Genomic DNA, 19,304 nt, shown 5'->3' on the forward strand with positions numbered 1-19,304 from the left:
TCTGCATCCATGCTTTTCAGTACTTCACAAAATGCATGTGTGCATATATATATATATACATATATATATATATATATACATGTGTGTGTATATATATATACACACCACATAAACACAGGAAAAAAAACAGTTTTGTGGGAGAAAGTTGCTGGTATCTGCTGATTAAAAAGAAATTAGAATATATGGCTGTTCAGTGGACAGAATTGATCAAAATGTTTATCTGGCTCATCTGAGTGTCACACTGCTGTGGCATGGAATAGGGAAAGTCAATAGGTTAGAAGTGAGGCAAAGCTTTTCAAACTCAATCTTCTGCGAACTGCAAGAGGCCAGTGGAGAAATACATTTGTAGCATGACTTGGCAGCTGCATCAGAATTCAGAATGTCAAGAGGGCTGCATTTGATTAGAAATTATTATGCCTGGCTGCTGACACACAGATTCCCCCCCCCACCAGATCTTGGTATGTTCTTCAGCTTTTTCTGCGAGTGTCTGCACACACATAAAGCAGATCCTTTAAACAGAATTGAATCAAATAACTCTCATAATGTTTTTCCTTATTGCTAACATTTGTCACCTTGATGCATCTGTGAAGAGATGAGTTGAGACACAACGTGCTGTAAAATAACTGCCTGATGAATCAAAACACGAGTTCAACATCCAGTGCCATGGTTAATATGATGCAAGCTTCGGGGTTAACAAACTCATAAATTGCCTTAGTATCTATCTTCCTGCTTAAATTCAGCCGGTCCTTCCCTCCTAGAAATGTAATTGTCCTTGTTGCGTTATTTCTAGCTCTGATGTTGCTGTACACTAACAAGCCTAATTTATGTGGGTTCTGAAAACTGTGTATTTCTTAGCGTATTGCCACCTTCAAAAGATTTTGGTACCAAGATGCAGAGTTAACAGGTGTAGATTGGGATGAGGTGGGTAGGGGCCATGGAGACTAATATCAGCTAAGAATTTGGTCCATTGTTCAAGTCCTTTGTGTTGAATGTGCTTTTGGGAAACTAGATATTTGGGACTGTACATGATAGGAGAGTCTTGTGGCGAATATGATTTTGTTTAGAGGGACTCTTTTATTCCGTGGTCATAAAATAATAAAAGCAAAGTAGTATTTTTAATTTGAGTTTTAAGTTATCTAATTAAGGCGGTTATAGTTGGCCCTGAATCTATTTGTATTTATACCCTGTAATTTTAATATCCTTTCTTTTCTGTTACCTAACAACTAGCATAAAATAGCTAGTTTGAGTTCTTCAGATAAATGTTTTGTTTCCTGGCATCTAAAGGAATCATTGACTTTTCTAAGGAAGCTGGCTTTACTGAAAGAGCTGAAAAGAAAATGCTTTTTATTTTTCTTCCTTTTTGTCTCTCTGTAGGCTCCTTCATGATGGTGAACAGCTCTGGACGGGCATCTGGGCAGAAAGCTCACTTGCTTCTGCCTACGTTAAAGGAAAATGACACACATTGCATCGACTTCCACTATTACTTATCCAGCAGAGACCGTTCGAGTCCTGGCTCTCTGAATGTCTACGTGAAAGTGAATGGAGGACCACAGGGCAATCCAATATGGAATGTCTCGGGGGTTGTTACAGAAGGATGGGTGAAGGCAGAACTTGCCATCAGTACGTTCTGGCCACATTTTTATCAGGTATGAGTTTCTAATATTTTTCTCTTTTTCCTCTGATCATCTCTCTAGGTATGAGCTATAAGCTATCAATAGCAATAGGTATTCTGAAAATTAAATTCAGATTTTTTTTGGCTTCCTCCTTTTGCATCAGAATAGGTTTACATATAGCAGTTCCTATAGCAAGAGATGATACAGGCATCTTGACACTTCAAGATCTTCACTCTTCACCCTTAAGATGTTGTCAGGTCACAGAGAAAGTTGGTCCGCTGAAGTTAAATTATTGGAAAGTTAAGACCCACTTGTATATTGTGAAGTATGCATGTAAACAGACTTGTACTGGCACTTTCCATGGTTCTAGATAACAGTAAATACAACAGGCTGTCTAGAAGTGTAACTGCCTCTGCATAAACTTGTCTGACCTACTTTTGGCCTTTGATTAATTCCGTAAGAAGGAATGATTAACATTTCTCCATTCAGCTTGCATCTGGATTATTGCTGCCTATATGAGGGCTGTAAGTACATGACATACTAGTGAAATCTTGTACCATGTTATCAGCATAAGTAAACTCTTCACCAGATCCATTCTCTCTCTCCATCCCTCCTGTTTTTAACACTCTGCCTGTAAGGTAGTTTGACTTGTTCTGTCTAGAGATTTTTTATTTTCTATTTTTGTTAAGCAAGCACAAAGTCAAAGAAAGTAATGCATAAGTTATTTTCTGGTCATATTAATTTTACAGCTACTAGTTAGTAGACCACCTCGTGGGGCTACTTCAAACTTCATGCAGCAACTTTGGAGTCACTGTCTTAGTTTTAATTAGAGAAGGTTGCACACAGTGGATTCGCTTCTTGTTGAGCACTGAAGGTTTTTATCTTCAGGTTTTTCTTGTTTTGTATTCAAGAAAAAAAAGCCTGGGAGGTAATTGCACCCTACACCTTGCAGGAAAAGGAGAAATACATATGATACTAATAAAAGCATGAGTGAGACAGGAATTATGATAGAAGAAACTATGAAAAGGCAGTGAATACTCTGTGGATAGAAAACAGCAGGTAGAAAAGCTTTTGCTTTTTTTTTCCTTCCTTTTAATAACTGGGTAGGAGGTCTATAAAATCTGAGCTGAAGTAGAATGCTTTAATGTTCTGCCTCTGAAAAAGAGTTGGGAATATCAGCAGAATAAAGCACATTGTGCAGGGTGAGAGGAAGGGATAAAGAGATGCAAATGCACTGAAAGTGGTGTTTTAAGGGCTGTGCACAACTTGTAACTTGTTCTGAAATCACATAAAGTGCTTGATATTCATATTAACATGAACCTGGTTGTGAACCAGAATTTGCTTCGTAGTAGGTGCTCTACAGAGAGAACAGAAATGACCTTTCACCCAGATAGTCAGTGCTTGAAAAACCTGGAAAAGAGTCTGATCTCAAACCAAGAGATCCTTCTTTCAGATACACCAATACTAGACTTCCTGAGCCTTAGTTACATCTTTTGCAAGTCTTCTTAGAGGTCAAGTTTGCTTTTCCTGAGCCAAAAAATCCTTTAATTCAAACAAGAATTTTGTACTGCATGCTGCGCAAAAATGAAGAGCCTGGAAGCCAGCAGTGACTGGCTGGGAGTAGTTCCTTTGCACAAAATGCAAGGATTCTCTCCTTCTCTTTCTTTTCCCCAGCCTCAATTTTTGATGGATGGGGTGGTTGTTTCCTTCTACTTATCCTTGTATTTTTATTTCTTAAGTGTGGCCTTTAAAAAGTGAGATCTGCCCCACAGATCATGGGGGATCTGATAGACTGATTTATCACCAGTCCCTGATTTTATAAACCACTTTTCTGTTGGTGATCTGCAGTCTAGTGACTCTTTACATATAAGTTTTAAAACAAACAAAAAAACAACAACCAAGACTCTAAGCTCTTAAATGCAAAGGGAAAAGCTCAATCAAGGACTTCTGTTAAAATGATTGTTGTTTGACAGCCTGATGTAATGTAACGCTTCTGGGTAAAGGAGTCCAGAGGTGGCAGGATGACAAAGCTTGGGAGTACTGATGCTTAGGGAGTGTCTCATTTTATACTCACATCTAGGATATGCCATAGGAGCATTATTTGTCAGCTTTAAATCAAAACTGAATGCCTGGAGAACAACTTGTGCACAAGAGGCCTGAAAGTATTTCAAAAGCACCAGGTAACATGAGGGAAAAAAAAAACAAACAGAATTTATCCAAAATAATGAAATCTGTGTCAGGCAAAATGCGGATCGTTCTCTTTATACATGGCGATCAACTATCATGAATTGCAGTGTGCGCTGAAAATTCTGTTAGGCAGAAAAATCTGAAACCATCTGCCCTGGGTCTGAGGCTTTGACAGGTACCTGGAGATTTGGAGACGTGACCAGTGGAAAACAAGTAACCGAGCCACTTGCCAGAGGGTCATGTTTTAGGTCTGGCAGCTATGCTCAAGGGTCGTGTGAGTCATCCAGCTCCAGAAGCACTCTGCTGAGGTATAAACATGGGGATGGTGGAGATTTATAAATTCTACCCTAGAGTTAGTCGCACTTGGATTCCCAGTCTGCATACATTTTTAGTGTAGCGAGAAAAAGCTGTAATAGTACTTGGAGAAAGGTAATACGTGTAATCTTGAGTTACTGCTTGCCATAAGGATGAACTTAGTCCCAGAATGCGCCAAGTGCCGCGCTACAGTCTGCCAGGAAGAGTTTTTTTGATGTATAGCAAGGAACATTATTGATCCACGCCTGAAGAAAACTGTTGTACCACAACAGATGAGCCAGGCTACATTGCTAACACAGACATTGTTGGTATATAGCAGCAGTGAAATGTAGGATTGTTTATGGGGAAGGAAACATGAAATGACTTGGTATTTGCAGTTCTCGGGAGTGTTTAAGAAATGTGTAAGAGTAAAGCTTTGCATTTTGCCAGCTACATTAGGTTCTGAGAGCTTCCTTAAATATGAAGTAGTATTAAATGCCCCTTCCTCAACCATTATAATACATTTCAACTGAAGCTGAAAGGACGTGAGAGAGACTCGGTCTGAAATGTGCAGAGCTGGGCCTCCTACAAGCATGGATTTCTGCCTGTTTCTCATTGTTGAGTCTCAATTCCCAGTTTCCAGGAAGACCTGTGTGCTTCTGCGCTTCTTGCTTTAACGGGGCTGAGATGCAGCAAAAAGACATAGAGGGACGACCATGTGGAATTTTGAATTGGGAAATAAGGAGATCTGAGCATAGAGTGAACCAGACAATGTTGTTTTGACAGAGTATTTTATTGTGTGAATTGCGAGGAACCCTTCACTCCTCAGTGGTTTCTTCACCAATGTAAAGATTAAATCCATGGTCCTTTTAGGAGCTGACTCAGTTGTTACTGATTCCAGGTTTAGGTTATATTGTGCTGTATTAAGACCACCGAACATGTCACTAATTAACAGAAGACAGTTCTCCGTGTATTGGTACTTACTTTTGCCATGTACAAGTAGCCAATGAGTTGGAGAATTTTTCTTTCCAGGTCCTTGGCTTTCAGGAAATTATGTTGTAGCTTAGCATGGCTTATAGTTTCTTACAAATGCAAAACAGAAATAAGGTTTTTATAGCTAGTAAGTTGCAGTTCAATCTGAGTCGGAAGGCAGTCACAGTTGTTGCTTTATGTGATGCTACCAGTAAGTGCCATTTTTATCATGAAGATTTTTTTTCATTTATAAAGTAAATTATCCTTTCCATGATAAGGACATGCATTACTCTCTTGGTTTATACAGTCTGTTGAGGTCTATTGAGACTCTTGATCACATGAAACACTCGTAGATGGTTTTGGGATCATTATATCATCTTCCAGAGATTTGCTGCTGCTTCTTGTCCCTTGGACAGCCTATTTTTTGTCCACCTTCCAGTGGTGTAGAACTCTATTTCTAAACATTGTTAACTCGTGAACTTTTCTTAGTTCATTTTTTTTCCTGTTTATTTTTGTATTCTACCTGTTTTCATCATGGCTTTTTCCTAATGGACATATTTCAGGAGATCTGCAATTTGGATGTGCTGTGAAGTGGGGGAGCAGATCTTACGAAGTCATGGCAACATGAGCAGAAACAAAGTTGCAGAAGCCCAAATGCAAAATAATTAACAGCAACTTGGTGCTTATGAAGTCCACAGTGCTCCATTTCTGTAGCATGAGCGTGTGGTGATCAGCATTCAGGCAGCTGAATTTTTAGTGTATTAAATCTTCTGATGGAGAAGATGAAGAAAAAGCTAAACAGTAGCAGTCTGGGAATGCCAGCTTTTATTTAAAGTGGAAAAAACAGTGTTGAAAACTGGCTTTAAGTAGCTAACAAACTTTGTGGTTTTCTAGTGATGATTTAAGTAGTCATGAATTACTGAAATAATTTATCCTGCAAAACAAGTAGCTGCACTAGAGTGCTGCTGCAACAGTAGTAACTGTGCCAGCTGAGCACATTAATTAACTCTGTCCTTGAAAACATTACTGTATGCTCATGCAAAAATGAGCAAGTTAGTAGAGTGTGAACATTGCCTTAGTAAGAGGAAACAAAACTGGGGAACATCCCTTTCAAATGCCAAGGACAGCAGCCATTTAATCTCTACATATGCATGACTTTTTAAAAAATAGTTAAGGATAGCACTTCATTCCTTTCCTTTGAGGAGGGAATCGCTAACTCAGGAGTTTCTGGTGGACGAAAAGCTCAACATGAGCCAGCAGTGTGCACCTGCAGCCCAGAAGGGCAACTGCGTCCTGGGCTGCAGCAGCAGAGGGGTGGGCAGCAGGGGAGGGAGGGGATCGTGCCCCTCTGCTCTGCCCTCCTGAGGCCCCACCTGGAGCCCTGCGTCCAGCTCTGGGCCCCCAGCACCAGGAGGATGTGGGACTGCTGGAGCGGGTCCAGAGGAGGCTGTGAAGATGCCCAGAGGGCTGGAGCACCTCTCCTGTGAAGAAAGGCTGAGAGAACACTTTCATTGTCCAGATACATACAGAAAATAGTGTTAAGTAGTGTACTGTTAATATAGAGAAGCGTTACATATGTTTTCAAAGAGTACTCAGAGTCTGCTAGTTCAATCCAGGGAAAGGCAGAAAACAACTTTATTATTTCTGGGAGAATCTTATTTCAGTCCAGTAATTAGAATCCAGGGTCATCTGTTGCTCACTTACTGCTTTCTGATACTGCAATAGCATGCGTGCCAAATCAAGGTTTTCTCCAAAAGAATCCATGCAGAGTTATTGATTCAATGAGAACATTATCTCGTGAATGACATTCTCCAACTTTGAGGCACACTAATTAGAAAAAGATGTCAAGTGATTACACACGTAATGTTCTTGGACTGGCGCTTATAGTGAATACAGGAGTATGTGTATATAAAGAGGGTATTTTTTGCTTTTCCACGTGGAAATACTTCTTGCTAATCCTAATTAATGTTGCTCTAACTTTTCGTTTTCCATATCAAACAGATTTTCAGTCTTTGATATACATCTGCATAGTGAGTTGCAAAGGCACCCCTCCACTATTAGGGATAAAATGCCTTGAATGTATCAGACATCGGAATACGAGCAGAATGTTGTGACTGGCCAAATGACTACTGCTGTTTCTCTTTTCAGAAAACCTTTTCTTATTTTGTATTTCAGGTGATATTTGAATCTGTCTCTTTGAAAGGACATCCAGGGTACATAGCTGTGGATGAAGTCAGAGTTCTTGCCCATCCATGCAGTGAGCATTCTTTGTTTTTCTAACTCTATCAATGTGTTATATACCAGGCTTTGTGGTCTGAAGTAGTGATATACCCGATTCAGTGAGCTCTAAAATTTCTTTTTATGTCCCCTGAGACACCTGATGACAATCAGCCTTGCACAACTACTTAATTTACCAAGTTGTGCAAAAAGCAAAACTGAGTCTGTAGTTAGTGCCTGAATGTCTGGAAGTTTCTATTCCTATACTGCCACAAGAACACAAAACTCTTGATTGTTTTGTTATTTCTGAATCATACTGCTGTAGAAAAAGATCTAAAAAGTTTTGGATAATGCCCTGTGTGGTTGACTTAACAAACAAACAAAAAAAAGAAATCAAATTGGTTCAGTATTTCCTTAGTAAAGGACATATCCCAAAGGTACCTCTCAAAAGAAATGTTAAACCCACTCAGCATCTGCATGAGGATATTAAAAATAAATCTCATTCAGACTTGCACAAGAGTGAAAACTAATGCAGGTTCAAAGGTATTTGGGTTATGTTTCTTCTGTAGTGGTTACCATATGTCCAGCTTACATTTTTCGTACTTAGACCTTAAACCTCTACGTTTGGGCGTGAACTTCTTTTATTTCTCTGTGCAGGCACAGTGAGGCTTGAGGACTTCTGTATGTCTATATTGTGTATGTAGTACACAGTCCCTTCTAAAGATTTTTAACAGCTTTCATGTTCTTTAATGAGTTTAGACATGTCTCCTTCAAATACGTTAATGTTCTTAAAAGTAATCTGTAATTACCCTGTGTCTTTTAATGCTCAAATTATTAGCTGTTATGTAGCATACTAAAATGCACTTTTGGGGTGGTACTTTGATTTATTAGATTATGTTTACGTTTGTTTATATTTTGGTGCTGGAAATTCAACATTTCCAGGTAGCCTGGTGTCGTTTGGAAAGGTAGCCCACCACCCTGCCACTTCAGTGCTTTACAGCCCCTTTCACTAGCTCGTAGTCTCAGTAAGTCAGCAGTGGCTGCACACAACAAAATCATGTAGATTGTATCAGCGGGGTGAAATAGACTTTTATTCTTGCAGTACGGAATTTCAAAGAATAGCTGCCATTCAGTGTGACAGACATGGATGGCTCTGCTCAAGTTTAACAGGACATTTCTGATAACTGCAATATGGTTAATTGCTGTTTAACTAAATTATATTTGTATTTACCATGTGCTCATTGCTCAGGCCTTTGGGTGCATTTACTTCATTAAGAAATCCTTACAATCTGTGTTGACCAGATGTTGCTGATAACTGGCAGCATCCAAACAAATCCCCCAAATGATGCGCATGTATTCCGCTGCATATCGGGTGATGACTGATCCCTTTACTGGGAAAGAGGCCATTGAACCAACTGTGTGGCAAAGCCTAGGCAAGGTTATGGGATTGAAAAAATAATAACAAAAAGACCCCTGCTTAGTGAAGTATTTAAACTGATGTTTAAATCAATGTCTGCAGGTATATGCAGGTCCCTCTTGAAAACTGAGTGCAATCTTGTTGACCCCAAAGTGGGGTGATTCAAACTGTAACCCCTGCATTTTGAGTCAGTTTGCAACCTGCAGCGTACAGAGCTCCCCACAAGCTGCGAGTTCTGTGCAGTCTTTGTAAATGCTTCTCCTGTCCGATCGCCAGTGTTGCCTTTGTTGTTCAGCAGTGACAGCCACCAGGGTAAATGTCACCAGAGCGTGTTCCATCACTTGTACAGGCGTTGCCCCTTGCGTTCATTTTACAATTGTTACAACTCAAAACACAGGAACCATGTAGCTCCTGGTGAGCATGGATGTGACTTGAAATCATTGGTGTTATTTTTTCGTGTCTGCTTCACCTTCATAGATAAGTGTAATAGTCACACGTCAGTAGCGGTTAAAAAAAGAACCCAGGAAAATGTGCCTCATAACACAGAGATGGAGGAAAATTCCTAGATGGTGTTGCCACTTTGAAATCCTGAGAAGGGAAGCAGTGGAGTATCCACAGGCTTGCTGTGCTGAGCACTGGCAGGGGTAGGATGGCCGGGTGCCCAGGATGCGGGCAGACCCAAGGGAAGGGGGGGGTTGGGGTCGGGGGGGGCTGCCCTTACCCAGGCTGCGCGGTGCCCACTTTGGAGCCCGCATGTACCTACACACCTTCGCCTGTGGGCGGGAATTACTCATATTGGCCTGCAAATATCACACAGTACATCCCATCCGTCACCCAAAGGTAGTTTTCCAGTGAACTTTGAGACATGTTTCTGGCCCCCAGAAAGCATGACAGTACAGAATCGCTGCGTTTTTGCAGCCTGTGTGCTGGAGTTGTCAGCAAATGGAGTGCATGGAGAACACCATAAGGAAACCAGATAAAAGCATTCAGCATAGCGTACAGGCAAGTGTTTTCTGTTCACGTGCTTGTAGCGGACACCTACCTGTATGCCAAGCCTCATACATATGCTTGGGCACAGATGCCCACGCCCTTTCAAAGTTATTTATTTCCAATAGAAGAATATAGGGTAGTGTGTGTTATGAAATTTTGTATCTCTCTGGTGGCTAGTCGTATTAGGAAATGCAAAGATGAGTTGAAAAGGATTGACCTTTAGTGTCCTACAAGACTGTGTGTCTTACTAAAAACATTTAATTGGAGCACAAACTTTCTTCTGAAGCCCTGCAAGCACTAAGGTCATTTTGAAGTGTCGAAATTCACCACTGCATTTTTTTTTCCTTGTAAGTTTTCTTACAGAAGTAGATGAGTGGTGTTTAGTCAAAAAGATAATCCTCTGATCTTTTTCCTTTGTCAACAAATGTATATTTAATATTGATGATATTGCCACTTTGGTATCAGTGGTTTAATATTGAACTAATACTGAATTTAATGTCAGCAAAAAATATTACATTGTTCTTAACTAATATGGTGATAAAATACTATCACTAATACCAATATTTCATTTAATATCAATGATTTTATATCAATGACTTTGTTATTCTAAAATTCTAGGATGTAGTTGACAGTCAAAAAAAAATGAAAAGGGAAAAAAGGCACTTAGGAGAATTTGGGTTGGGTCAGTCATGCTTGACAACCTCAGAAACATTTGATTTCTTTTTGACCTTTATAAAAACACAGTTTTCTAAAGAATTTACTCAATTACTCTTCATAGCAAGGAGTAAGAAATTGTTTTGATGACCGTGAACTTGTGATCTGACAGTCTATGTTTTCAGATGTGCCAGAGCTCTGTATTGTTATCTTGGGCTGTTCTCTGTAAGCTCACCCACCTTGCTCTGCAGTGAATAATCAAGTACTGAAGGACAGCTTCATTTTACTAAATCGCCTGGTCAAGGATAGGCCTTAATGCTTTGCTGGGTGTTATGTCAGTGTTGGTGTAACACAGTCAGTTGCTGCCTTGCTCTACCCTTCCTATCCTTTGCATCTTTTGTTAGGAAAAGCACCACATTTCCTACGGCTTCAGAACGTGGAGGTTAACGTGGGACAGAATGCGACGTTCCAGTGCATTGCTGGGGGGAAGTGGTCGCAGCATGACAAACTCTGGCTCCAGGTAAGGTGATGCAGTGTTTTCAAGTAAAATAAGTAGACGGAGGACAACTAGGTGGTGAGGCAAAATGTTATCACTGAGATCTTTTGAGAACTGCCTTAAAGTGTTTCCAGTTGGGAGTTTAGGGTGACAAAATACAGAATCATGCAATAGAAGATGAAAAAGTGGCCAGTAACCGCAAAATATTAGTTTCAAACAAATGTGTGCACACTTGTAAGCGCTCAGGCATAAAACAGAAAAGAGAGCAAGTGGAGAAGTTCCTCCCTCATGCTTAATTTGCGGTCTTCTTTCCCCTTGCCCTCCAAAAGTGTCATTGACAAGGGCTGAGGACAATAAGTTAAGATGGAAACGTACCATAAGGTCTGAGATTGCTATCTGGTTGATAAAAATAGGCAAAAATCATTTTGTGCCCCCTTTGTTTCTTCCTCTCAGTTTCCCTTAGCTGCGTTGATAGCAGACTATTTCTTCTAGTTGCTCAATAAAAGACCAAAGCATTCCCTCTCTTAATACCTATATTTTCATCTTGCTGGGTGGACTTGAAAGACTGTGTAGTACTATTCGTGTAGGTATAGTAACTGTAAGAACTGTTTTTCAGTTCTAGAGTTAGAAATGGAACATTTAGCAAACCAGAAGGGTGGAGTACTGTTTGCCAGTGAAGAACAAAGTTATTTCTTCTGCCCATTCAAGTGCTTGGCTCTGAAGAGTCCCAGAACTAACATGTTCTATACATAGAGTTCTTCCAGAAACTTTAAAAATAAGGGAGCTTTCATATTTGTCTAAACTTCTGCACCATGAAACACCTAATGTCCCAAACAAGGATTCTGTTACTGCATGCACTGTGCATGTGCATAGGGCTGACACATACTTTCAAAACGCTAAAGCCAGTCAACAGTTTTTATTCACAGCTCAGAATGATGTGATGGAGGACCAGATTTAGCAAGAATGTGCTTTAAGGACTTTCTGCATACAGTAGAATTTAAACACACATCTTTTCTTAAATTGCTGTTCTGATGGCAAAATTCAGGTGCTCTTTTTTTTTGGTGCCTAGTAAAACAAACAAAAAGCCCCCAAATCAAACAAGAAAAACCACCACAACTGCAACATCATCAGTGACAGACCCTTGTCATAGTTTCTATGGTATTTGTGGTGATATAAGTTACAGATTTTCTCAAATTCTTTTATTGATTTGAGAAATTTTAATAACTTTTTTTTAAATAATAATTTAAATTCTAGTCCAAATACTAAGAGAGGAATCAGTTTGTCTAATACTAAGAATTAAAATTAATGCTGGGAGGGAGGTTGTGTTGGTGAGAAATGCGGTTGGCATTATCTAAAAATAACTTGACAGTCATTTTAACTGTACTCTTATCACAGCCATTATCCTAAAAATTATCTTTTAATCTGAAGTTTATTAACCTGTGTTGTACTTCTAGCATCCACTGAGGTATATCCACTGAGATATATTTTGGCTTATTTTATATCTGTTGAGTTCTTCCCGTGAAAAGACTGAAGCAGTATGAACCTTTTCCCGAGAGAAGCAGGGGTTTGGGAGGAAACCATTGTTGCTACTGGGGACTTGTTTTCCTTTCTTTAAAACTGAAGTGTTTAATGAAAATAGCCTTGGAAATACCTCCCAAAATTGATTACTGGAAATTGGCAAAATGGCAGTGTATTTTCCTTTGAGCCTCCTAATAAACTAGGCCAACTGAACAAGTTCAGGTGTTTATGCTGATTTCTAGTTAATTCATCATCTGTCACTCTTCCAGTTGGGAAAATGTAGTCTGGCATTGGCGGAGAGAGGTTTTTTGAGGAGTGTTGCGTGTACAAGGATTTCTGCTCATCCAATTCATTTATTTAAATTGCTTTGAAAACAAAGTTTTACACCTGAAAATGCCAGGTTTATAAAATCTGTTGATCTTGTAGCATTTTTGTAGGTGTACAAAACCTGTTCATTTGTAGTATTTTCATGTCCTAGCTAAGTCTTTGGATATACTCTGTACAAATGCAGTCTGAACTGTCACTCTCCAGACTTTTCAATATATATATATAACACATCAAATGCACAAAAACATTTCAAAATTTAAGTAGACATGAAAACTTAAACAAATATACTTGTAAGAATATGTAAGCCCATTAGTTCACGAAATCCAAAGCCCTGTACATTTTGCAGGGGCATGACTAGCAGTGTTGCCCTGAAAAATTGGGCTTATATAAAACCTAACCTAGAGTAATGTGAACATGGAGGTTTGAACAATTTTAATAGTAACAAAGAATGAATAATCTGTGTGCCTTTTGACATACGTTATTTTCTGTCTGCCTTCACAGCAGTGGAATGGACGGGACACAGCGTTAATGGTCACTCGAGTCGTCAACCATAGACGTTTTTCTGCTACTGTCAGTGTTGCTGACACCTCTCAACGCAGTATCAGCAAGTACCGATGTGTCATTCGTTCAGATGGTGGATCTGGAGTTTCCAATTATGCAGAATTAATAGTGAAAGGTAGGTTGCATTAAAACAGCAAGTTTATGTAAGATGAGTATTTCCTCCCACATGGCAACTGCGTATAAGATTTGACATCCTGTTGGACCTTCATCTTTCATTCATATTAAATTCTAGTAGGAGAAAAAGGTAAAAGAGACAATCTCAATCATTTTCTTAAAACAAGTATTTGAATCAAAACTTCACCCAGATATATCCCTCTTCGTAAGCTATTGTAGTAACACATGGTAGCTATGGATACTTTTAATGCAGTCAGCTGAACAGTTTAACTGTCAGTCAGCTTCATCTGCCTTCCTTTACAGTTTATCAGGCATAAATAATCCTGTGATGGAGCATTGCATGTCAAATGAGTCTGCTCAGGGCTGCTGGGAGTAAATGGTGGGGGATGATTCTGCTCACGTCCTAAAATACACAGTAGAGACATCAGTAGTTCTCGAAGGAAGCTTAGAGTTTTTAGCCCTGTTATTTACTGTGATTCAAGAGGTGATACTGTGCCTACATTTGCAAGGTGGTACTTGCTTAAGAGCTTCCACAAGGCATCTAGTGAGGTGTTATTTACTGTGCTACTTTTTTAATCTTACTTTGAGCTTCACCACAGGGACGTTCTCTGCGTCTTAGGAGAAGAGAGCAGAAGGTGGCAAAGTCACCCCGAGAGTGCTTCATTCTGTATTTGGGGTGGGGGTGACGTGGGGTGGAAGGAAGTTGAAGTACGGGTCTGCTCACAGAGTATAATTTTACTGATCCAAATGTTTTTATTTTCTATGAAAATGGAGGACTGTTGCAGAAACAAGATCACTTTCATCCACTATATCACTTTCTGCCAACTTACTCTGGCACCTGGTGATCAATATGCTAATGCTTTCACAATGCCTTAAATATCAAGTGTTGAGTGTTGTAGATATTCAGACTACACAGATCATGAAGAGAACGTTCACACTAGATGCCAAGTGCTTTTAATTCCCACTGGATGATCTTGCATTGTATTTGTTCAAATCTGGAGAAATGAATTCACAATTAAAATGGAATTGAGTTGCCAAGAGTGGTGTATCTAGTGTTGTATCATTGCTAAGTAGAGCTGATCTTCCAGAGCAACCAAATATCAGAATATGCAGAGTTGGGCACGTGCCTGACACTTCCATGTTTAACAGTATGAGAAGGAGAAAAATGGAAGAATGAGTTACAAAAGTGAATGGTTGGACATGCAACACAAGACATCGATAGATTTGTTGCTGAAGTACCCAGGCAGACACCTAGCCAGAAGAAACTCAGGAGAGTAGTGTTGTTCTGGGAAGGTACACTCCTCTGCTCCTGGGTAGTAAGCAGGCAAAGTTAAGTGGTTCATTTGAGGTTAGCTTGATGCAGCACTGTGAAACACTGGGATTGCATGGGTGAGTGCTTCTAGTCTGACTAATTTTAGTGTGGATAATAGCAAATCTGTAATGCATGCACACAGGCTGAAATGAGAGCAAATTGGAATTGTCTACTTCTGAAGAGATGTTTATTGAATTGCAGTAATGTACTTGTGTATGCATCAAATTAGTCTGTAATTGAAGTTTTGCTCAATTGATAGTCCTGTCCCTAAACCTACTAAATCCAAGCTAATACTCTGCCTTGCATGCTTTTGCTTAGTCAGTTGAACATAAAATCATATGGGATTTCTTCAACAAAGGTTAAGGTTTAAAAAAGGATCAGTGTATCTTTTTCATGTAAAGATCTGTTTGCTTCCCTAGGCATAAGATATTTTATTATAGAAATGAGAAAGTGATTTACATTTCTCAATATTGCATGATTAATATTTGGTGTACACAGGAAGAGAAATTTTGCTTTGGAATACATCATGTTCTACTTCTACTCGGCACCTTAAATCGGAACAGTAGGTACCTCTTTCAGCAAATAAAGTGATCACTGAAATTAAACCCCCTACCACCCAGTCCTCTCCTTACATGTTTATGTGGACATGTTTGTCAATGTATTACATTGTAATTAGTGGAAATCTTACACAAAAGATGATAACTTTATTTGCTTTAAATTATTGCAAAATACTTACTGGTAGGTGATACCTTTGTAGTACCGAGAATGCTTTTCAGTAGAGTCTATGCTAATGCCTTTCTGACTCTGTTACAAGGCTTGTGTAAATGACAATACATTCATTCTTCTCTCTGCACTTTAGAATCATAATAGTAAAGCCAGAGAAACCTATCATTTCCATCCATATACCTTACCACCCTTTGGTGTGCCTGTGGAAATAGCTCTTCTCTATTTCTTATCTCTCACTGCTGCACATACAGTAATTTAATACAATTGTGTATAGGGCAGTTTTCAAAAAATCCAGAGCTGCTACATTTTGCTGTACTGATCGAATGGAATGCTTCTTGTCTGTAATTTGGTAAAGTAAAAAAGTAAGTCTGCATGGCGGTCATTCATATTCTGAAATAAGTGTGTGTTTTGCTTGTGTAAAGATTGTCTAAAATACTGTGAGATTGGCCAGAATCTGATCTGTATTAATGATATAATTCGAGTGTCCTTCCAGGAAACTTGTCCCTGTGTAGAAGTGTAAATAACATTTTAAACTGTGTGTATATAGCGGTTTGTTTGCTATTTCTTTTTTTCCTCACTGATTTCGGATATTCTGAGTGCCCAGAGTAATTACTGAATGGATGGTAGAAATCTATAATCTATTTATCGTAAACCATTTTTCTGCTATTTTTTCTCTCCAGAAAGTCCCTCAAAATTTTGTTGCTACGTGATGCAATTTTGTTCAGACTCATGGCTTTTTCCTAAAATCTGTTCTGCTGCAACAGGGGTTGGAATATGCAACAAAGCCCCTCTGCAGACCTCCTAGGATATGTTCTAGTACTCCTCAGTTTTGTCTTAGCTGCTTTTCAAAGTGTTTGGTTAGTCAACACAGACGAAAAGCAGTCTGCCTCTTAACTGAGGGGCTTTCTGTAATCCTTGTGGTATTTGGGACAGCTTGTCTTTCATCAGTTGCTTTTTTCTTGAGGTTTTTAGACATGAAGCTGATACCTTCAGTGACACCAGAGGGAGAGGTGGTTTCATTTTCCAGAGTTGCTTACTATTTTTTCTCTAGTTCTTTTCTGGTGTGATGCTTGTCACTGTAATTGCACCATCAATTTATTTAACTCACTGGGTACACCGTGAAAACTGCTCTAGTGCTCATAGTACACCCTGGAATTAAAAAAAAAAAAAAAAAAAAGGAGAAAAAAAAGCTGTCAAGCTATCAGATATCAGAGCTGAAATATTCAAGTGTGAAAAGCATGCTAAATAATTACACATTAAAAAAAATAAAAAATCTGTATGGTTAGGCTGCTCCAGAACGCAATGCACCACACAAACTCCTGGTTAGCAATCATAAGGCAGACTTGACCTCTACAGGTATTTTGACCTGTCTCAGTATTGTTGTATCTGGAATAGCTTCAGTTACTTATTAAACACCGGGAAGAACTACTAGGAGAAAGAACTTTCTAGAGCTTAAAAGAAGTAAGTAATAAAAACATCTGACTCGTACAGCTGAGACTGCTGTTGGGCTGGAGCTGGCCCTAGAAGTGTTACATCAGGCCATCCGTAGGTCTGCTTGTAAAAGAAGTGGAGTGTAGGTGTGAAAGTATGTTGTACAGTGTTATACGTCTGCTCTAGAGTAGAGCCTGTGTCTGGGATGAAAATATAATCACCTTCAACGTACTTGCTAAGGTTGATTGCAAACTCCATGGTCTTTCACTTTGTATGAAACAGTTATCAGGAGGGGTGGTAGATGTTCAAGATTCTTCAAAACTTTTTATTTTTTGATTTTTTTTCTTTTATTTTCTTGCTCAGCACATGTATGGTTCTATACGCCAGGCTATTTGTGTGAAATATACTTAAAAGTAACATCCTTGCCATCACAGGGAAGTACAGCAGCTCTTGTCCTGGTGGTACTTCAGCCCCTAGGCTGAGGGCGCAGGTAGGAGAGGTAGCACTGCGTCACAACTGACCTTCTGCCATGGGGGTGGCTGGAATGCGAGCCCAGTACCACACTTGGAGCCATTTAGGAGATAAGCTCATCCATGGTCAGAAGTATATGCATTTTAGATCTTGCTGTTAAAAATATTTTTCTAGTATACATAATAAGTTCAGATAGCAGTTTTCGTGCCTTGCAGCTATTTATCAGACTCATCCAGACTGCAAAAGTTGCCGGGTAGATTTGAATTTGTCTGCCTGAGTAATGCACGTTAATCAAGGTCCTCAAAGTTATCACCTTGTGAACAGGAAGAAGTCTCTTGCTGGCACCGCCAATGGTATCAGTAAAGCTGTGATTACGAGGATCTCCCTCAGGCTGCGTGCTCTCTCTCTCTTTTCCAGTTTGCACAACTAGATTGTCTGCAGAATTTACATGTGCTGCACCAGGAGAAGTTAAGTGTAGGTTTGGTAAGGTGTGCAATGATGTTGCTGCTCCGAACCCTGGACCAGCACAGAGGGGTTTTGCCCATGTCAACCATTCAGGAAGGTTTTTGCTGGCTTGGAAATTACAGAGCATGGGAGAATGGCTTTGTGATTGTAGGGTGCCTGAAAAAGCTCCCTGCATTCCTTTATTTCTTTATAGTCACACTGATATAAAGAGTGTAATGCTCGCTTCCTTGGTGTCCACATCTGACTAGTAATTACTCAAACTCTTCGTTCTGTTTTAACCGTCTGGTTCATTGTCATCTGCTGGCTATTGCTTTAACTCAGCATCAGCTGGGGGTGTGGTGAGAAAATGGGAGATGGGATTTCAAACACTTGTTCCCTCTCACCAAGAGCTTTACCTTCCCTTCGCCTTCTTTCACTCCAACTTAGTGTTGTTGTGTTGAGGGGAGAGAGATGAGGACAAAGCCATTGTTTCACAGAAGCAGGCAGTTAGGAAGAATGATGTGCCTTCTTTCAAAAGGAAACATTTCCTTCTTCTGTTCAACATCCAAAATAGAACTGGGAAATGAAGCCTTATCCTTGAGAAGTGATTGATGTGCCATTTGTAGGCTGGATCCCATTTTCAGAACTGCACGCCTGCAATGTGCATGTATTCCTTGTTTCTTGTGCTTGCGTTAGCCAAGGAGGTATAAATTAGAAAAGGTGTTCCCAGGAAGAATGCAAAGCCGCAGCTGGGATACAGGGGAAGTTCATAAACTAATGGTTAGGTGTCAGTTTTTTCCTAACTTGGTGTATTTGTTTCTTCAGTAGCCTTCCGTTTCTATGCCAAACAAGCAGGGAGTTCTGTGTAAAAGTTTATCTTCATTGCAGCCACTTGGGAAATTCATATGGCTTTCCTGTCACACCACTGAGTTTCAGAAATTGTTTGAAAGATTATTAATGTATATAATTTTTTTGTTTTGTTTTATTTTCCTTCCAAAGGCAAATGTAAGTCCAGGGTTCTGTTTTTATCCTGAATGAAGCTCTACCTGAGCCTGGTAGAGGGGTAGGCAAGGGATGAAGTTGCTTGGGCTTGTTTTTAATGTATGGATTTCTAAGTGTGATGTTGCTCATGATGTATATATCATGTTCTTGATCAAATACAAGATATAAATAATGAATTCACTAATAAATGAGAAAGTATATATAAAAAAAAAATCTTTTTGAAGGCAAAGAACCTGAGTAAATATCTTTGTTTCCCAAGAATGGTGTCATGGAAAGCTGTTTCCTCTTGCCCTGTTTGTGAGGGAAAAGTCTTGACCACTTTGTCCTGTACTTTCTTACATCCGTTCTAAGGGAGGAGAAGGAACCTCCAAAGAACAAAAATACTGAAATGGAAAGCACCGCTGGGTGTAGACCTTCTCAGCTCTCTAGACTCCTTTGGCTTTGCGTGACTTTTCCATGAATTCATCTTACAGGGTGGACCTCTGTAGAGAGGAAGATAAGCCATGTTCTCTTGTCTGCAATTCTGAGAAGTGTCTTCGCCACCAGACAATATAAAGG

The 19,304-nt window shown here is 39.6% G+C and overlaps 1 protein-coding gene across 16 annotated transcripts in view; it reads left to right on the plus strand.

Moving 5' to 3' along the window:
- PTPRT (protein tyrosine phosphatase receptor type T) overlaps positions 1-19,304 on the plus strand; it is a 571,615-nt gene that overhangs the window by 285,454 nt on the left and 266,857 nt on the right. For all 16 annotated transcript variants that reach the window (XM_066978461.1, XM_066978465.1, XM_066978464.1 and 13 more), the window contains 4 exons: positions 1,375-1,646; positions 7,242-7,323; positions 10,749-10,864; positions 13,187-13,361. In XM_066978461.1, coding sequence (XP_066834562.1) covers positions 1,375-1,646; positions 7,242-7,323; positions 10,749-10,864; positions 13,187-13,361 — 645 coding nt within the window. The remainder of the gene's footprint in view (positions 1-1,374; positions 1,647-7,241; positions 7,324-10,748; positions 10,865-13,186; positions 13,362-19,304) is intronic.

Source organism: Anser cygnoides, chromosome 16, assembly GCF_040182565.1.
Source record: "Anser cygnoides isolate HZ-2024a breed goose chromosome 16, Taihu_goose_T2T_genome, whole genome shotgun sequence".
NCBI classification, from domain to species: domain Eukaryota; kingdom Metazoa; phylum Chordata; class Aves; order Anseriformes; family Anatidae; genus Anser; species Anser cygnoides.